The sequence below is a fragment of the Fulmarus glacialis genome, unplaced genomic scaffold (genome assembly GCF_000690835.1).
Source record: "Fulmarus glacialis isolate BGI_N327 unplaced genomic scaffold, ASM69083v1 scaffold50740, whole genome shotgun sequence".
NCBI classification, from domain to species: Eukaryota; Metazoa; Chordata; class Aves; order Procellariiformes; family Procellariidae; genus Fulmarus; species Fulmarus glacialis.
The window spans coordinates 1-18,900 of NW_009186808.1; the positions used below are offsets into that span (position 1 = coordinate 1).

An 18,900-nucleotide genomic window follows, 5' to 3' on the forward strand; every position below is an offset into this window, starting at 1 on the left:
CTTCCGGCCCTTCTTGTAGGTGGGCGTTATGGTTTATGTCAGTGCTGCATAATACTCCAAAGGTTTGGAATAATTTTACCCTCTTTTCAAATGCCACATCTGAGAATTTCAGAATGAAACATATTAATCTCAGGTTTCAAAGGTTGTTGTGGAAAATGCTTCACAATTACAATTACGCTTGTTTTCCCCAGAATCCGATGCTGTGACATTCTGTATCTTTTTCCTTTCTTTCTAAGCTAAGGATTAACCTTGTAAGCTGTTAAGAGTACTATGAAGCCCCTATGACTTAAGAGTACTATGCAGCCCTTAATGGAAGGGCTACATCATATCAGTCGTGCTTATATTACCAAGCTGGTAAAATAGTGATACTATACATTGAAAAACAGCAATAGAAGAGTCTGACTCCAGGAAGTGCTCAGCGCATTCTAGTCCATGAATGCTGAAGCAATTCAACACTTCACAGGACACTCTTCAAATGCATTATATTCACACTTTCAAAGAAACTGGAGAGGAAGCAAATACATTAAATACCACTGTTGAAAAAATCTCACTCCATATAGCTCACTTCACTTGATGGACTGTCTCACACTTGATAAAATTGTCACTTACCTTACATTCTGGAGAATCGGGAGTGTTCTGCTGAGCACCACAGTTTGTTTCCTCTAAATGTTTCTCTGTGAAAAAAGCAGCAACAATTTTTACACAGTCATACTGGTACAATGTTCTATAATATAGCATTCAAAATCATATTCAGAGACATAATAAAACATTTTATATTTGACATGTAAAATACAAAAAAATTCCTGTGGACTTATGTGGGCTTGAACTCCTGAACTGTGAACTGAGCCTTCTGCACATTATCCCTGTAGACTTTTCACCTCTCAGTAAGCAGGTTTCAAAACAAGCTTAAAAGCTGTATGTAACAGGGTCAGAAACACCAGATGGACAACAGGTAATGTATAAATGTTCTTTGAAACTCTGAGGGAGGCAGTTCTGTTAATGAAGAATTAATCTTTCCCAGGTGCTGCCAGTACTACCTACAGACTTTCTGCCTTTCAAAGAGAGGGAACAAAGTTTTACAAACCTTAATTGAAAAATACAAAGTTCCCTACGATGTTGATGCAGCAGATGCTGTTCTCGGGAATTCAGGTTTTCATTTGAGAGAGAAATATTGGCTTTCTCTGTCTCAGCAGGTGGCCCTAAAAGCATACATGTAGGTTTGTTCTGACAGGCCTCCTGCTAACCTTCGTATACACAAGGGACTGTAAACTCTGTGCTTAGATTATTAAACAAAGCATCAATATTGAATATTGATACTATATGAGGCAATTTGAGACACTTACTACTGCATGATTAAGTTTGCCAGTTTGCACAGTGATATAAACAATTCTGTCGTGAATTGCAGAGATATTGCATCTCAGTCATTGCTATTTTTAAAATTCTAACAACAATCAGAGATCAGACTGAGTCATTCTAGACACGTGGCAATGATCAGGCAGAGGAAGCAGCAGGGTGTGTTAGTGTCTGCAGAGGTGGATATGTAAGAAGACAGTGTGCATTTCTTGACACTTCCACCTCTATCCACCCACCCCCAGTTTTGGGATTTTGCTTTATCATATCTTGGTGATCTTAGTTGTCTTCCACAAAGTACTCTTAATGTATTAATTCTAGAAAATGATGAGTGTTCTGTTGTTTTTTTTTAAAAAAAAAAAGGCTCCCTGTTGCATTTGCAATTTTAGTATGCATTTTTGTAGCTAAGAGAGTCTATAAAATGAAGGCTTCCTTCCTTAATAGCAAATTATTATAGATTTATCTATAAATCTATCAGAGACGATATCAAACGGAACACCAAATACCAAATTACTATGGATTTTTTTAAGTGCCTTATAAAAGGGAAGGATCTTGTTTTATAAGAGAGGCGGGTAACTGTACCAGTGTAGAGTTCATGAATCTGTATCAGAGGTGGATCAGATCTGGTAATATATTTTGAAGGTGTCTTGAGAAATCTTGGAATCTGCAAAGCTCATGGAGCAAGGATATGTAAGCAAGGTCCTACCAAGATATGCTTTAGTTGCACCACAGTAACTGAGAGTACACATAACTTTATCTGTGTCTTGTAGTAAATTCAAAGAAGCTTGTTCTTCAGTAAGTGAAATAAGCTGCTTCCGTTTATGAAAACAAACACATGGCGAGTTGTTGTAGAGTAGGAAATCTGTAACTAGCTTGACTTGGAATAATTTCTTCAGGTAGCCATATGCCAGTATTCAGATGAGTGTAGGCACATGTAGGTCCAGGGTTATTTTTTCAGGTCATCTTTGTGTGATTAAAAAAAATTCAGATATCCAGTTAGGTAAATGAAACTGTGGGTTACGCGTGACTTAACACTCCAGACAAATGTACACTGGAAAGTATTACTTGCATAGCTAACGCACTTTCTATGCAGCGACGTAGAGGTGATACCTATCCTTCCACCTGATGGTGCAGATGCAACCTCTGCTTGCTGAGACTCCTTCTACTGCTAGAGCAATTCTTTGTAGTGCAGATGATTACTGAAGCTTTGTCTCAGTTATAGTATTAAATACCATCCCCTGATAGGAATGGCCTTATATAGGGATATAGGGATATTGGTGCTGCCTTTTTCTCATTTTCTAGATTTATGAAAACAGTTTAAAAAGTTGGTCTAGATGATGAAGTAGTGGCTCATATTAAATAGTGGCTCAAAAAGTGCTGGAAAACCCCTTAAAGAATAGTTTCAATCAAAATATGAAATACGACCATGTAAAATTCCCATTTAATAACAACAAATTAAAAAAAATAGAAACTGTCTATGCAAAATGCAATAAATAATTTTTTTTTTTACACAGAACTATACATTTTATGTCTATCTTTAAAGAGCTACCAGATTTTCTTCAAACCCTTAGAATGGCTGTAACAGAAATACTGAATGCCAAGTTACAACAACAAAAAAGAAGGTTTTTTTAATGCAATGAATCAGTACCGTATGCTTATTTCCAAAATCAGAAGTTTTGAACTAAAAACCAAAAATATTAGCCTTACTTACTATTTTCCTGCTCTATAGGAACCACTGGATTGCCATTTCTGGGGGCAGAAAAAGTGAAATACGTGAGCCATTAAGAGCTGCATGCTTTGTAAAGCACATACAAAAAAATATTTTTAGAAAGTCAGTTGTCTAAATTGTAGTTGTACTTCTATGATTTTGTTAATGGTGCTTTCCTCAAGAGCATTTATATCAGTATATAAAGTATTTGATTGTATTTAACAACAGTGTCTGCTTAGTTTGTAAATTCTTATGATCGGGGTGTGTTGCCTACTAACTGCTTGTTAGTATAATGAGGCTGCAGTTTCTTCATCTGCTAGCCCAGTGCAAGTTCATAGAACATTGATAAAAGTTTGAACTACATTAAGACAGCTGGGACAGATGCACTATTGCTAACTCTGGTTATGTAACTTAGCCATTCACATACTTTTGGGTTACTATTTGACTGTTCCTCTGAGATCTCTGGAAGCTATTTCTATATCAGTCCAGGACCTCTGCTGATGCTCTATCAGACTGTAGAACACAATAAGTCTAAAGTGCAGCCAAGAATTGATGAGGGAAATTCTTAGCTTACTGCAGATTAAATGCTGCATTTTTAACACCTTTCTGAAACATCTGGCTGTTGGAAGTAACTCAGAGTTTCCCATCTGAGCTAGTTTCTTGCCTGTAGTTGTGAATCTGAGAAAGTGTGGAGAAGGTTGGCACTAGTGGTGGAAATATAAAGATTTTCACTGGAGAACAGGATATCTGAAAATGGTGGCCAGCCTCACAGTTAAAGGATTCACATTTGTGTTTGGATGATGAAGAGTCCTCATTTGTGTCGTACAAGTCTACTTGTATTCACTGTGTTAGTTGTAATTACAAGGAGTTAAGATATCTTATGGATGTTATGTATCAGGTTGCAACATTCAGACCTTTGAGATAAAGTATTTTTCTTGTTGTTTGTCTTGTTTTTATTGTTTGTCTTGTTGATGTGAAATTTAGAAACCTGCTTTAACATTAGGATTGAGATTGAGTGTGCTCAGATTTACCTTGTGGCTTTGATTTGGACATTCTGGGTGGCAGCTTCACACACTCTCACTGCATCATCCAGGCTAATGCCCTCAGTCCACAGTCCACAGATGTAAACAATCTGATCTCGTGGCTGCAAACTGCCTTCCACACTGGCAGGAGAGCCAGGCACTATCTCTAGCACATAAATACCTTGTAACTTGCTTCCAGCTCCTCCTGTCAGCTTCAAGCCTAGAATAATGCAGAGAAAGCATCTTTTGTGGCAGCATGTTTTGAATTTCACTGTCAGTGACATACAGCCTAATAGAATAGGTGTGGGTCATTGAAAGATAGGCTGAACAAATCACCAACATTATAAACAGCCTTGCCCCAGTGAGATGGGGTGTAAGAGCTGGACTGGGAGAGTGAAATGCAATCAGATATTAAAAAAGTGTGGAAAAAACTTAAATTGTATTGTCCATCTCTATGCTTCAGCTATTCCACAGTGCTTTATTTCACCTGATGTTGAACAGTCATTTGAATAAGACACTTAGCTGCATAGCAGTAACTCCTTCATTACCAGAGTGCTTAAGTGTCTTGCAATCTTAAGAGTGACTTAAGAGTGACATAGCGAACGGAGGCATATGGCAACTAAGGAGATACCTATACAGTGCAAAACAGAATCATGCAACAATATTCAAGCAATCTCCGAACAAGCTAGTTTCTGAACTGGAGACAGGATGCTGTACCTGAGCAAATATAGCTATACTGTTTCCTGGGTCTACAGGTTTATCTGTGTGCAGTACTCACCACATTCTGCAGAAATACCAAGATATTCACGCTGTGGGGATTTCTTTTATCACTTGTATTGCACAATGTAGATAAAGCCTTGTGTCTGTGATGAATCGAGGATTTGAGTGGAGGTTTTTTGAAGAGCAAACTATTGCCCTAACCAGTGGCTCATCCTTCTTAAACTTTGCTTTTTTTTTTCTTTTTTTTTTTCCTTTCCCTGCACATGGATCTTTATGTATCTTAGCAGGTAGTAGGCGTTATTATCTAACTACCAACAACTTCTGTGTCTCAGTAACATAAAAATATGAGACTGGACATCTGCCAGAAACTTCAGCTGATAGGGTAATAATACAAACATAGTTTTTCAACTATCTTCATTGGTCTAATAAAGAGATATTAGTCTTCCCTTTAAGGCCTTGCCCAAAACAAAACTCTTCCTTCTTTGTCATGAGTGATGGAGGAGAGCATAAAGGTGTCAAGGTCACTAAGGGTCATATTGATCCAAGACCACAGTTGCTTATGATTATCTTAAGATTGCTGTAATCCCTGTCCGAAATAGTATGCACGATATTTACTACACACCTAGCTGTCCATTGGCACCTTTTGTGAGAGTAATTTCGGGAATCTCATCTGGCCTAATAGAGGGATGTGGATCACTGCCAGCACGACCAACCACAAGGTGCAGATCAGGAGGAGAGCTCTGCAGTAAAGTCAGGGCTTCATTGCATGGTAAAGATGTGACATCAATTCCATTCACCTAAATAACAAACCGGTAAAATGATGTCATAGATCTCATTGATGTCATAGATCTCATGTACTTGTCCCTCCACTCTAAATTTTGCATATGAACTTAAATTAGTTTTCACTTTTATGTTACTGCTTTGCTGTGGTATTTAATGTCAGTGAATGCAACACTTAAAATTGCAGTAAGATTTCTTTTTTGAACTTCTATTTTTCTGAATGCAGAGTTTTCATAAAAATAGCTCTTTTTTCTTGAAACTCAAGGTCTTGTAGCAAAATAACAAGGAAGACAGCCTAATGCAAGAAATTGTAGATCAACCAGGTTGAAAACAAGCTTTATTCATACATTACAAAGGACATAACTCCTGCATCCTTTGTATGTCATGTATCTTATTACATTAATTCAGTTTGTGTCATTTAATTGGGAAGGCATTTAATGTCTTGGTTGTCTTGCATTGCTGCTAGATGATTCATGTTATTTGCCTGGTCATACAATCTATTCAGTCTGAAATTTGTCCTACTGAAGTCAGCAGAATTGCATTTATTATAGGACCTATTTGCACTTGCATGCTTAAATATGTGATAAACTGGACCCTACGGAAGGAAGAATACCGAAGCTAAATGACATTGATCTGCAAATATTCTCTCCTCTGTATAAACTCAAAGGGTTACTGTACCATAATGATTCTGTCTCCCCTTCTTAGTCTTCCATCAGACAGGGCAGGCTCATTCAAGATTTCATCAACATACAGGCAGTTGTCCATTTTGTTAAGAACTACAGAGAATCCGTAACTGTTGTTCTCTGACTTTGTCAAAGTCACAAAGATCTCCATTTCCTATTAAAATAAGCACAAGATATGTTTGATGTAGGCTTTGCTGTTGCTTCATTAACATCTTCCATTATGTTTTATATGCAGATAGGAATCAGATCCTCAGATGGTATAAATAAGAGCATACATAAGGGTTTCTCTGATCCATCACTGCCTTATTCCAGAATTAATTTTACTTTTTTTTACTTAGTGGAGCTTCATGGTGATTGATTGATAGGGCCTAATAAGGCAGAGAATGCCATCGGGGACTAGAATTTTGGCATTTGGAATGTGTAAAGAAAGGCTTGGAGTCCTCTGAGCTAAGCAGCATTGCAATAGTAGGGTGCAGAGATTATTGTTGTTATTGCTATTGCTGTCCCACTGAAGGGAATGGCTGGACCTGAATTTTGTCCTCGGTGCTCTCGAATTAGTAGGAATTCGGAACTCATTAGTGTCAGCAATGTTCAGCATTTGGCAGGACTGAGCCCTATATTTTAAATGGTAATTAGCACAAGCATACTTTCTTATCAGGACATCACAGTAGTATCACTGTAACAAAGTGATTTTCCACATGGGTTTAAAACATGACAGAAAAAAGCCAAGTAGCTGACTCCAATTAATTTTAGAGGCTACTAGAGGGCTTTTAGGCCTTTGTACACTGGGAATAATACTGCACAATGCTGGAAAGTTTAAAAAATGGTAAGATGGCAAGAGCTGGGCATAGAGGAAGGTCTGCTTTGCTTCAAGATTGTGGATGTTCAGGAAAGTAAAAAAAGCCATGCTGAAATAGCATACATAATGAGTTAAAATTAATGTTTAAGAATGTTGCATTCTTAAAATTGTTTCTTTTACCTTGGCATATTCTACCTGTTAATAATCTGGTGCCTGTCACATACCCTAGTGCAATCTTCCTTTTCTTCCTTCTCTTCATCTAGTTCCTCCAAGTCTTCCCATTCGTTGTCACTGTCACGTGTCTCTCTAGCAGGCAGGGATGATGAGAAAGGACCACAAACACGTGGTTGTGGGGTCGCCGTGGTTGTGGAGAGTGTCTCGGAGCTTCCTCCCCGTGAAAGTGAGGTCACAGACGTTGAGCTGATAGTGAGATACTCTTCATCAATAGGGGTTAGAGAGAGAGTTTCAGGCATACATTTTGTGTTCGATAGGTCATCATCACTCTTACTAAATATGTGGCTGGAAAATAAAAAGATTGCAGTGCTGGGGTTTTCCTCCATATGCTTTATTAGATGGCCACTGAAAAGTCTACTGCTTATACACGACCCTATTTTAATTTTAATTTTAACTGAAGTACTGGTTATGGTATTAAATTGCTCTCTGGGTCTTCCAGTGTTACTATAAAAATAAATAAGTAATCAATATTTTGCAAAGCTAGTTAAAAGATCAAAAAGCTTTCAGAATTTGAAAACAGCCTTTGCAAAATCTTGCACTTTTTTTTTTAAGGCATTAAAAAACTTTGGTTGCTTCTTGGAAAGAATAATTGGACAATTCCTAGACCACTAATTATTTCATCTGCCATAAACAACTTAATTAACTTATCTGGTAAGTGATATGCACATTACAATACTACTACAATTTTCATATTTGCATTTTTCTTGAAAAAGGAATGCCAGCCACATTCCTGGCTCCTACAGGTCTTTTCTTGGTAACTAGAACACAGACCAGAAACATAAAATATAAAATGATTCCTGTCTCTCCATTAAAAAAATACAAGTCCTGACTTCTCTTTGTAAGCCTGCTTTTATTCTTATGCTTGCGTTGAAGCATAAAAGTTGTCCTACAGAAATCAATGGATTTGTTCAATTACTGGAATTAAAATTATTAATTTTATTCCAGTGTATTCAGCACTTTTAATGTTCAAGCCCAGACTGTAATCATATGTGTTGTGTTTAATATTGTTTTGGCTGTTGTCATTAATAGTAGTCTAATAGACTACTATAGCAGTCTTCCATTAAATTTACAATTAAAGCTAATAGAAATGCTTGAAACACATTTTTTTTTAAAGTGTGTTTTCTTCATATCAGTCTTTATTGAAATATTGCTAAACCTCATTCATCTTAAAAACACTTAAAATGACATAGCTTTTATTAATGCTTCACATAGCGAAGATGCCATGTCATTTCATATATAACAGTCGCCTAGGATCTCTTGCTCTCTGATAGAACTGAACTGTGTCTGCCATCTCCCAAGCAAACATACACAACTATGAGGAACACAAATTGTGTGTCTTGTATGAAATCACAGAAGATCCCCAGTGTTAAGCTCTTGTTTCAAAAGTTGTCTATGGTCAGAAGGAAAATATAAAGCAAAGTAGCAAAACAGGCATTTTGGCTGGATATGACTAATAGTCTTCGATGGTATTTTTGAAATACTGATGAAAATAAGAAAAACTTTTAGGTTCATGCTGTATGCCCTCAGTGAGGGAAGCAATCCAGTCTGTTAGTTTATATCTGTGCAGGGAGAAAATGAGAAGTTGGCCGTCTCCAGTAGCCCAGCAACTCTGAGAATGAAGCTGACAGTTTGTGCTTTAATAGCTGGACAACAGATACTTACAATACTGTGGAAGAAGACTTGGATAATTAAAAGAAATGTTTAAGGGTAACAGCAAATGCAGTCTGCTCCTTTCTTTTGGAGACAGGAAAGAAAAGAGTAAGTTTAATGGATGTTAGTCAATGTGGGTGTCATAGAAGCTGTCACGTGCTAGTGGAGTGCTGACTGACCTTCAAAGGGTATCAAAGGCGTTTGGCAGAGCTACACAAGCTCAAGGCAATGAGCCAGCAGTGGCTTAATCACAGCACAGCTTCTAGCCCGTCTCTACATCACCATGGGAAATAACATGAGTCTTGGTCCTGCAGGTCCATACACATTCTCAACTTTCTTTTGGAGTCTTGTGACCCCTACACCTGGACTTCACAGGGGAAAACTATGGGTTAAAGTTTTTCAAAGCAGCTTTTTCAAAGACTCTTATTGGTGTCAATAACAAGAAGAGTGAAAGGAATTTTCCATGTGAAAATGGAACTTTTAAAGTTCATATCAGAAGATTTCTACATTTGCATGAAAAGTTTTGAGCAATCTTAAGAAAAGAAATTTCTTCATTAATCAAAAGGAATTCCTTCATTAATTACTATGTCCTTCTGGAGTTTTTTGTATGTTTTTAAGTGGAAGTATCCTTTAAACTGAGATTACATTTAAAATATTGTTTAAAATGCATGCTGTCTTAAACTGGTCTGGCTGCCTTTTGAACATGCAAAAGCTGAAACTAAATGATACTAAGAATGTACCAAATAAAAACATTTATTTCAGAACTTCCTTCTTGGGAAGAATCCAAAACTTTTATTGGAATTGATATTTTCCCACAAGAAACTTAGTTTTGTTGAAACTGTATCCCTTGGCAAATATGTTTGCTACAGATGTATTTCTGCTGGTTTTATTCTCAGCAGTAGAGAAGCATATATATAAGCAGGAGCATCACTCATGAATGTGAGTGAAGCTTCTCCTCTCAAGAGAGAGGAGCTAAAAGTATGACTCGCCATTGTGGTTCCTCTTGACTTGCAGTCAGCTAGTGCTGTGACTCCCCGGAGGCTGGAATCTCTGACTGTCTGGTTCTGTGCTTGATGAATGTCAAGAGTAACAAAAGGATTTCAAGTGACTGTGTGGAAAAATAGAAATTAGTTTCTAGATAAAATTACTGAAGTTGTCTTTCCACCAATCCTTTTTGTTCTGATAATTATTCTTTTGCATTGGGAAAGATTATGAAAATGGAATGGATCATCTTCTGTGTGCCAGTGTCTGATATACCCAAAAGAATGTAAAAGGAGGCTGAGTCCGTTTGCACTGTATTTTATTGTATAACTCCTCTGGCTCAGGGTTTCTATTGGCTTCTGAAGACCGGAAAATAACTTTTTTTTTTGCTCCTTGATCACAGTTTGTCTTCTGAATTTTTTTTATTATCTCTGAAAAAATTTGAAATTAAAAGATAATACAATGAGAAAGAAATTTTTGGTGCCTATTTAAGACAACTCTGAGAAAATGGAAATTAAAAGATCGTAAAATAAATAAGAAAGTCTTTGGTTCCTATTTAAGTCAGTAAGAGTCTTTCCACTGATTTCAAACTGCACCCAGCTTCAGCTGAACAGCGTGTATGATTACAGTAGTACAGCACTCATACAACTGTCTTGCAGTGCAGATTTATGCAAAATTCTAATAAGATGAGAGTAAACAGAGACAGCAGATTAGGATAGTCAGAATAAGATGGTAAAACAAAATCTTCAATAATCAGCAGAGATTAGAAGCAGATAGGTTTGAGTACAGAGCTAAGTAATTCACTTTCAAAATTGTAAGAGCCAAAGGAAAGGCTGCAGAGCAGATTTCAGTATTCCTTACCTTTTGGCCCGTTCAAATTCACATGGTGAGTAGCAGTTCTGCTTCACTTCTTCCTCTAAGGAGTGAAAGACTTCAGATCTGGCAGCTTCTTGATGAAACTTTCGAAAATGCTTATAGAAACTTTCCCTGGGAGTCATAAGTTTCTGTGTGGGCTTCTCTTGAAACTCATCTTCCTGCTCTTCGTAAGTTGAGCTCTCCTCTTCTGGAGGCTCACTGAAATCTGCGGCCACTGGAGAATCCAGGCAATCTTCGAGGTCTGGAGAGGTGCTACCTCCATCACTGGTAGACTGATCCATACTATTTCCTACCTCTGTACTGCCTGGCATTTCTGCCACAAACTCCTTAATTGGAGATGGTGCTGGAGTCTATCAAAATAACAGAAAGGTTAGTGTAACTCCTTTTTTATCTCCCATCTTCTTTCTTTTAAGAACAAAATAATCTGAAGAGACAATATCAATAAGCATTTGGAAGTGAAAATATCAAATGGTAGCTGGAAGGGAGGGAAAAAATAGAGGGAGGTACTCTCTCACTAAATAATTATTTTGTCTTTATGCTTATCTTCCACATTCTTCAGGAGTTCCAGTTAGGGAACTACTACACAAGTTCACTTTTCCCAATTAATTCTTTGCTAGAGGTGGCCCCTTTTTTTTCCTTTTCATGTCATGCTTCAACTTTGTGTCTATATTCTCTTCATTGTGTAGACGTGTCTTCAGATTTGACTCCTGTGCAACTGACCATAGAAATCAGCTAAGGGCACATTGTAGGAGAGCAACAGGAACCAGTTTGTTATCTGGAGATGGTCCTGACAGTCATTTCTGTCTGCCCAGGGGCAGCGCTTATAAATCCTCGTGGGACAGGAACCATGAGTAGGCCATTCTGCATGGAGCATGAGTAATGCAAATGCATGTTCACTATAAGAGTACTTGTGTATGTGTCCATGAGTTGTGTTCAGGAAGCAAGAATAATAATGCTATCACACCTAATGGCACTGTTTTAGTCTCTGCAGTCTCTACTGTTTGATTTCCATCCATCCCCCCCAGGCCCCTGCAGATTTTGCTAACTAGCGACAAGAAGCTGAATAACCAGTTGAAACCATTATTTCATTTATTTAAGTTTATTAAGAGGTAGCCTGGATATGAAAAGTTCTTTATTTTCCTCTTGCTTTTGAGAGTAATATAGCTACCTCAAGCCCATGAGTTATAATAGCTGCAGTTGAGAATATCTGCAGTTTCTGTCTGAGGATCTAGTAGAGGATTTTCAGAAGCGCCACTAGAAGATCTACTTGGGTATGTGCTATTTCGCTCTGATGACAGTACTGCAATTTAAAAGTTGTTGGACTGGGACAAACATGTTTCATAACTGTCAGATTTCTATTATTTTGATTGCTAAGGAAGAATCAGTTGAACTCTAGATGTTGAGGGAAAGGAAGGGAAAGAAATGGAATAGAGAGCCTTGAAGAAAAGGGAAGGTTGCCTTGTTCAAGACTGGATAGAAAATATAGTAGTGTTTTTCCAGGTTTACAAAAGCAAGTTTACTGACAAAAGCTTTGCCTTACCAGGGCACTCTGCTCTATTTCTGGAAGAACACCTTTTGGTGGTCTGCAAAGTAGTAGTGTGACTTCTGGAGGAGCTCCTCGCAACAAGTGCAGGACATCCTAAGCAGGAAGAAGGAATATTAGATTTCTTATGGAACACAGTCTATAGTACATGCCATTTTACCAACTGGGATGGAGACAATTTTTATTGTGAATGCCAAATTCCTAGTATTTCTGCCTCTCAGCAGTGTCTGGGGGCCAAAAATCACTACTGTTTGATTGTCATGTAAGTGGACCATAGTTTTTGTGTGAATGTGTATCTAAAGTCAAGTCAGTTCTGTTTACAAACTCTTGTTCCACCAACAGACACATAGGTTTGAATTAATTCTTTTTCTTTTCTTGAAGAAAACAGGATTTTCATACAAATGCATTCAGACTGCGTGTGGCAGGGACACATCTTCAGTCAATTATATCAGCATAGCTCCACAGACTGCCATATTGACATAACCAAAGGTAGACTTTCTCAAAGCCCTTCCTTGACATAACATCTATTCAGTGGCATTCAGCTTTCAAGTATAGTGGGAGTTGAAATACTAAATCTAGAGGAAAAAAAAATAAATGCGGTAGGCCAAAACACCCTGTCTCCCCCTTTGCACAAACTGAGTAAAAAGGCGGTACATCAGAGAGCAAGACCGTGCTAGAAAAGGGCAGACTCCAGGTCAGAAAAATCAAATGGAGTACAATTACAGCACCCCCCCAGGTGTCTAGGACTTACAGCACCTTGTCTTCTGCCCTAGCTATTTAATGATACGAATAACCTGTCAGTGGCAAAATTGCATGATTTCATCATTTCTGGTTGTTACCAATCTTAGCTATTCAATGCCTATTCATATACAAAACTCAGGGATTTTCATAAGGTGAAAAGATTATGATAAAAAAAATAAATCCACATGTAGTCCTTTTTTACCATTTAATTTCTTCATGTGAGTATAGAATTTCTCATTCCAGGTAAAAAAGTTACATTGGATTTACCTCACCTGGTAGAAATTTGAATCTGGGGCATGATATTTAGCATGACATTACAAAGCACAAATGACCACAGGGAAAAAATATTCCAATTATGCATAACAGCAACAAAGATTCCAACTAATTAACAACTGGTGTGCATCTAACAATAGACTTTGTGCATCAGGAGTAGAAAGTTATAAATTAAATAGCAGAAGAAATTCTCTGTAAAAATTCTGTTAGGAAGGAAATTCTCCATAAGAATTGTAGAGAAGAATCCAACATAGAAATCAGATTCATTATATGCAAATTCTTACCCCCTCTGGTGATAATTATGTTTAAATGCAGTTTCATCCCATTGTCTTTATTAATATGTTACCCATCATGATAGTAATGCCTGGTACCTGATACAAGAGTCCTTGAATAGGCTTCCCATTCACAGCTAAAATGATGTCTCCGACTTCAATTTCGCCATTCTCTTCAGCTGGCTGCCCTGGAAACAGTCTTTTGATTCTGACAATAGCTCCTCCAAGGTGTTTGCAAGAATCTCCTTCCATTTGCAGAACACTAAAGCCGAGGCCTCCAGAATTCTTTGTCAATTTGACTTCAAATGTATTATCTGTTCCAAGCAGGGATTGGAAAAAGAGTGGGAGCTGTGGCATACGTACCCTCTAAGGAGCTGATGTAAATTACACCCTCAGCAGACCTTTTCCCTGTGTGCTGCAGAGGTAGATCTACTGATACTAATGGCAAAAGAAGGGTTTGGTGTTCCTTTAACTTATGTGAACCCTTGAAATCGCACAGGCTGAATGGGGAGAACTGGATTCTATTCCACTGTGTGTTCACAGACTTTATGCCATCTGGTGCAAGCCCATAAAGGAAGAAGCCTTTTGTACCAACATAAAAAGGTTCAAATGCTATCCTTTTCTGACATTCTTCTGTAAATGTTGGGTAGATCTTACTATTCTGTAGCTGTCTGATGTTAGTTTGGGTCCTGCACTAACCAGCATAAGCTAGAATCAGAGCTACTGCTCTTTCAAGACAAGAACAAGAGACCAGCCCTTTCCCAAATACCATACTTGCAGCTGAACCCCATTCTCCTAGGGACAATGTAGAGGAGGAACTGCCCCATGGGAAAGTATGGTTCAGACTTAGTGTTTGTGAGACAGCCTTACAGTAAAAGGTATAGCCAATAAAAGATTTATTGGCTAAATTCAGTAAAAGTGATCTCTGAATCTTCTGCTTTTAAGAAGTGAAGTTATGGCAGTCTCCAGTCCTGGCCCTGGGGCAGCAGTTCACCCTAGCTTCATCACTGACGCAGCATCAGCTGTTGTGCTGGCGGTGCTCTCTTTGGGTAACAGACTGGCAACATCAACACAGCTGCTTCCTGCCTGAGAGTGCAATAGAGTACAGACAGGGATGTCCCCTGCCAGCCCCATCTCGTGAAGGCTGAGACATAAGGTATTTATGCCTAGGATAAATTCGGCTAGCAACTGTAACTCTAAGTACATCAGAAATATTTTGTTTGTAATTGAATTTTGATAATGCCATTAATGTTGCACATTATATTTTTATTCAGTACGCAGTTTTCCTTCCAACCCACAGAAATTTCATAGAATTATTTTCATTCATTCCTTTCTTGCACATTGCAAGAAGTCACCCTGAGTTCCTTTTTTTATCGCTCACCATCTGTCAAAAAGCAGTAGTCCTTGGTACCATCTGTGAAGGATGTTGCCACAGAAACAACTGCACATTGGTCCTCCTTTCTGTCATTAGCAGTCAGGCATGGCTCTGCCAATTGGTAGTTTCCCCTTTCTAGAACCAGCTTGGCAATCTAAAACAATGATGAACAGGTTCCAGTTACACAGTACACAGTAAGCCCTAAGTCTTTTTAATTTTTTTATTTTTTTTTTTTTTTTTTTAGGAGAATGGGGTTGTATGGGGTGGGGTAGGAAGTTTCTTTTGGCCCAGCTTTGCTACTGTGCTTCATATTAAGTGCAGTTTATTCTACTGGGTATCTTATTGAGCTCTGCTGTTGTACAAACCTGGCCAGATTTCTTAAGGTGTTCCACAGCCTGTTTGTGGGTGATGCCGCAGAGGCTGATGCCATCTACTTCCAGCAGACGATCACCTGAGGCAAAAGAAAATAAACAAACAAGCAAAAAAAGGGTCAAGTTGCTTTGATGTTCGAGCTCAATGGCTGTAAAACCTTGAGGCTACCCATGTTGAAATAGATCTTCATGCTTCCATGTGTCAAATTATGTTACTTTGTATGAAAGCAATACTACTTGTTGTACAGCATTCTATAACTAGTACTTAAAACATACCAGGGTATTCTGTAAGTAAATGCAGTGATAGTATCTGGTTATCACAGCAGCACTGAAAGTAGATGTCAGAGTCACTAGCCTGATGTGCAGCCACAGAGAGTAACTGTACAATGTTGGTATGAGGCTCCTGGTTTTTCAGTGGGTTATCTATATGTGGTACAGGGACAGGCTGAGGAGTGGTGGACTGCATATTACATTTCACAGTTGTATGACCTCCAATCCAAAATGTGTTTCATTGTCCCTGTGGCAAGCATTCTACACTAACATAGAGTTCTGCAGTCCAGAGTTTTATTGCCAGACATGTTACCTATCTTTATTTGTCCGTCCTTATCTGCAGGTCCCCTGGGAATAATTGACTTCACATATATCCCACCATGACGCACAGTAGTGTTAATTCCACCCTGCAAAACAGATGTCCACAGATTAGAGTGGAGTCTTCACATGTTCTTCCCGTGATAAAAATCAAAGCAACTTACACATGCATTGCAAAGCAACTGCTTCAGGAATTACTTTTTTTTAAAATAGGAAAAAAGGAAAGAGGATGTTACTCCAAAGTCCCATCTAGTTGTAATATACTTCCCTAGGCAGTAATCTTGTTTTATTTTCTCAGGAAAATGCAATGCATTTCTACGTGGCTATATAAAAACATTTACTAAATGTTCATACATTTTTCCCTGTGCTAACATAAAGATAGGGTTGCATCTTTCAGTCAGTCTTCAGCCCAGCTTGCAAAATATGCAATATCCATTCAGCAATTATTAACCTTTCGGACAATATATAAAGCATGGACCTGAACTTGTACAGCCACTTGAGAGTCTATAGCTCGGAGGAATTCCAGATGAACCTAAGAATCATGTTCTGTCCATCTACATCCCCTGGCCAAATTCAGATGAAAAAGCAGCTCTCGATTTCTTCTGCGGGCAATGAAATGGCTCTTGCTTCCCATTCCATTTCAGTAAGGACTGTAAAGACATCTCAGCCTGGAGGGGTAAATTCAACTCTGATAGCCAGGACAAGGAATTATTGTTCAAATGTGGCAGGTAGTTTTCATTGCTGCCTTCTCTGGTCCTCTAAATATACAGAGAACTGCATTTCCTTATATTAGGAAATAAAATTGGCTGGGGCCCTTCCTCTGGCCTTCAGAGTAAGAAGCATGGTTTATCTTGAGTCCATACAGCTAAACTTTCAGCCCCGCAGCATGGGATGGCTTCTGTTATACTGCTTGTTTTGAGGCACAGGTCAAAGCCACACTGGGGGCTGTCAACAACTAAACAATGCCTGTGGGCCACTGCTAAGCCCATGCCATGGTCCTGTGTAATCTGCTTGTACAGACACAGCCTTTGAGTTCCAGGAGCTCCAGGGGAGCAGCAAAACCAGTCATGACTTGGGGAATTCTTTGCATCACTGCATTTTCTAGAGGCTCTGGCTATATCCCTCCCTGACCAAACTCCACTTTCAGTTGTAGGTCTTGTTCTCAACTTGACTAAGGATGAAAAGGGCTTTATGCCAGCACACTTCTTTCACAGATTCTGCAGGCAAGAACTGGGGAATGAGCAGAGCCAGTACTTTATGCTTTCCCTGTCAATCAAACGGACACTTAGGTTTGAAACGTGCCATGCTAACGGTTCTTATTATCAGCCTATTTTCTATCTTTGTTCCACATAAATGCACTTCCCTATGTGTTTCTTGGTAATGTAACAGTTTGACAGACACACTGAAAGATTAACAGTAACACTTGCAGTCACACTGATTCCGAAAGTCCCGTCTTCTTTTACAAGCTCCACGGTATAGATTTCCTTTGAGTTGGTTTCAGATGGAGATGGTAAGTGCAAAGAATCAGCTTCCTGTCTCAAAAATATAAACACTAATGAGACTACAACATCTCAATAAAAAAGGGGGGGGAAAAGGAAGAAAAAAAGGAAGAGAGAGTTTCCAGAAGATATAAAGGGTTTGATCCACTGTCACTGTAAGCCTGGAGTGGTACCATTTATATCCCTGACATTATTTCAAGCTTACACTAATCTTACTCAAAATCCAATCTGTCTAAGTGTCCATAAGCTGAGTATAGATAGGGAGGCTGTCTAATAGTAGGAACTTAGACACAAAATGTTGCTGTTCTGTGTCTGGTTGAAAACTTAAGAGATTGCAAGAAAATAATCAAAATTTTGTACCTCCACTGGAAAAGGGAGGAGAATTTTTAATAACATTTTGTGGATGGTTTCCCCATTTTTTTACATATTCTAGACATGTCTATAGTTTTTACATTTCCAATGTAATTTAACAAGCAACATCTTCAAAGGTTTTCTTTCTCCTTTCCTCTTTTTTTTAATTTCTCGGTTACTTTCAATTCTCAATATAGCTAGCATGTTCTTAAGACACATGCTGGGCGTAGTATTACTGAACAGCATCAAAATCTCAGTTACCTCCACATCCAGGCTGTCATTTGAAGGAACTGGAATCCTAGGGCCCAATTTTGGTGCTAAACTCCAGGAAAGAGCCTTCTCAAGTTCATCTATATTTATGTTCTGTTCTTTGGGGAGAGCTGTATGACAATCCTGAATCTTTTTTCTCCCACTGTCTACACAAGAGATCTCAGATCCACTAGTGCTGTTTCCTCTTGATAGATTCTTTTCTTCATTTAATCCTTCTTCATACATGTCTGTAAAGCCGTACCAAAATAAAACATTGCTGAATGCAAACAGTAAGTAAATTTGAAGACAAATGTTATTATACCTCAGCACAGGAGGACAAAGTAACCTCCTACATCAACTGGTTGTGAAATCAGATCTATAAAATGAGTCAGTCATTGTAAAATGGAGTGCTGCTATTATAAGTGTGGAGAAATGTATTTGCTTCATCACTGCAAAGGACTATGACTCTATCAGAGAAAGAAATGCCAAAATTCCCTTGGTATTCAGCAGTGCAGCCCATAATTTTTTCACACTGACTATAGAACAGAGATCACATGACACCTACTAGAAGTTGACTATTTTCACTGCTAGCCTATGGTTATTATAACTGGCTCTGAGTAGCAAGAAAATACTACTACATCCCAGTGCCTAATAAATACCAGTGTCCTGAGTTAACTATTAGCATTCCATAGCCAGCAAAGGCATTTGCCTTCATACCTTTGGGTTGAGAGATGATGAGCTCCACTTCGTCAGGAGAATTCTGTATGATTTTAACTGCAGTATTAAACGAAACGCCCTCAAGACTAATATTATTCACAGAGATGAGTCGTCCTCC

At 38.4% G+C, this 18,900-nt stretch overlaps 1 protein-coding gene across 1 annotated transcript in view; it reads right to left on the reverse strand.

Moving 5' to 3' along the window:
• Positions 1-609: 609 nt before the first annotated feature.
• FRMPD2 (FERM and PDZ domain containing 2) overlaps positions 610-18,900 on the reverse strand; it is a gene marked incomplete at both ends in the record, with an annotated part of 28,227 nt that continues 9,936 nt past the window's right edge. Inside the window, 15 exons of the mRNA XM_009572599.1 lie at positions 610-674; positions 3,062-3,099; positions 4,090-4,300; positions 5,423-5,597; positions 6,259-6,417; positions 7,287-7,581; positions 10,789-11,153; positions 12,344-12,442; positions 13,732-13,946; positions 15,014-15,161; positions 15,373-15,458; positions 15,962-16,055; positions 17,394-17,498; positions 18,078-18,313; positions 18,783-18,899. Coding sequence (XP_009570894.1) covers positions 610-674; positions 3,062-3,099; positions 4,090-4,300; positions 5,423-5,597; positions 6,259-6,417; positions 7,287-7,581; positions 10,789-11,153; positions 12,344-12,442; positions 13,732-13,946; positions 15,014-15,161; positions 15,373-15,458; positions 15,962-16,055; positions 17,394-17,498; positions 18,078-18,313; positions 18,783-18,899 — 2,408 coding nt within the window. The remainder of the gene's footprint in view (positions 675-3,061; positions 3,100-4,089; positions 4,301-5,422; positions 5,598-6,258; positions 6,418-7,286; positions 7,582-10,788; positions 11,154-12,343; positions 12,443-13,731; positions 13,947-15,013; positions 15,162-15,372; positions 15,459-15,961; positions 16,056-17,393; positions 17,499-18,077; positions 18,314-18,782; position 18,900) is intronic.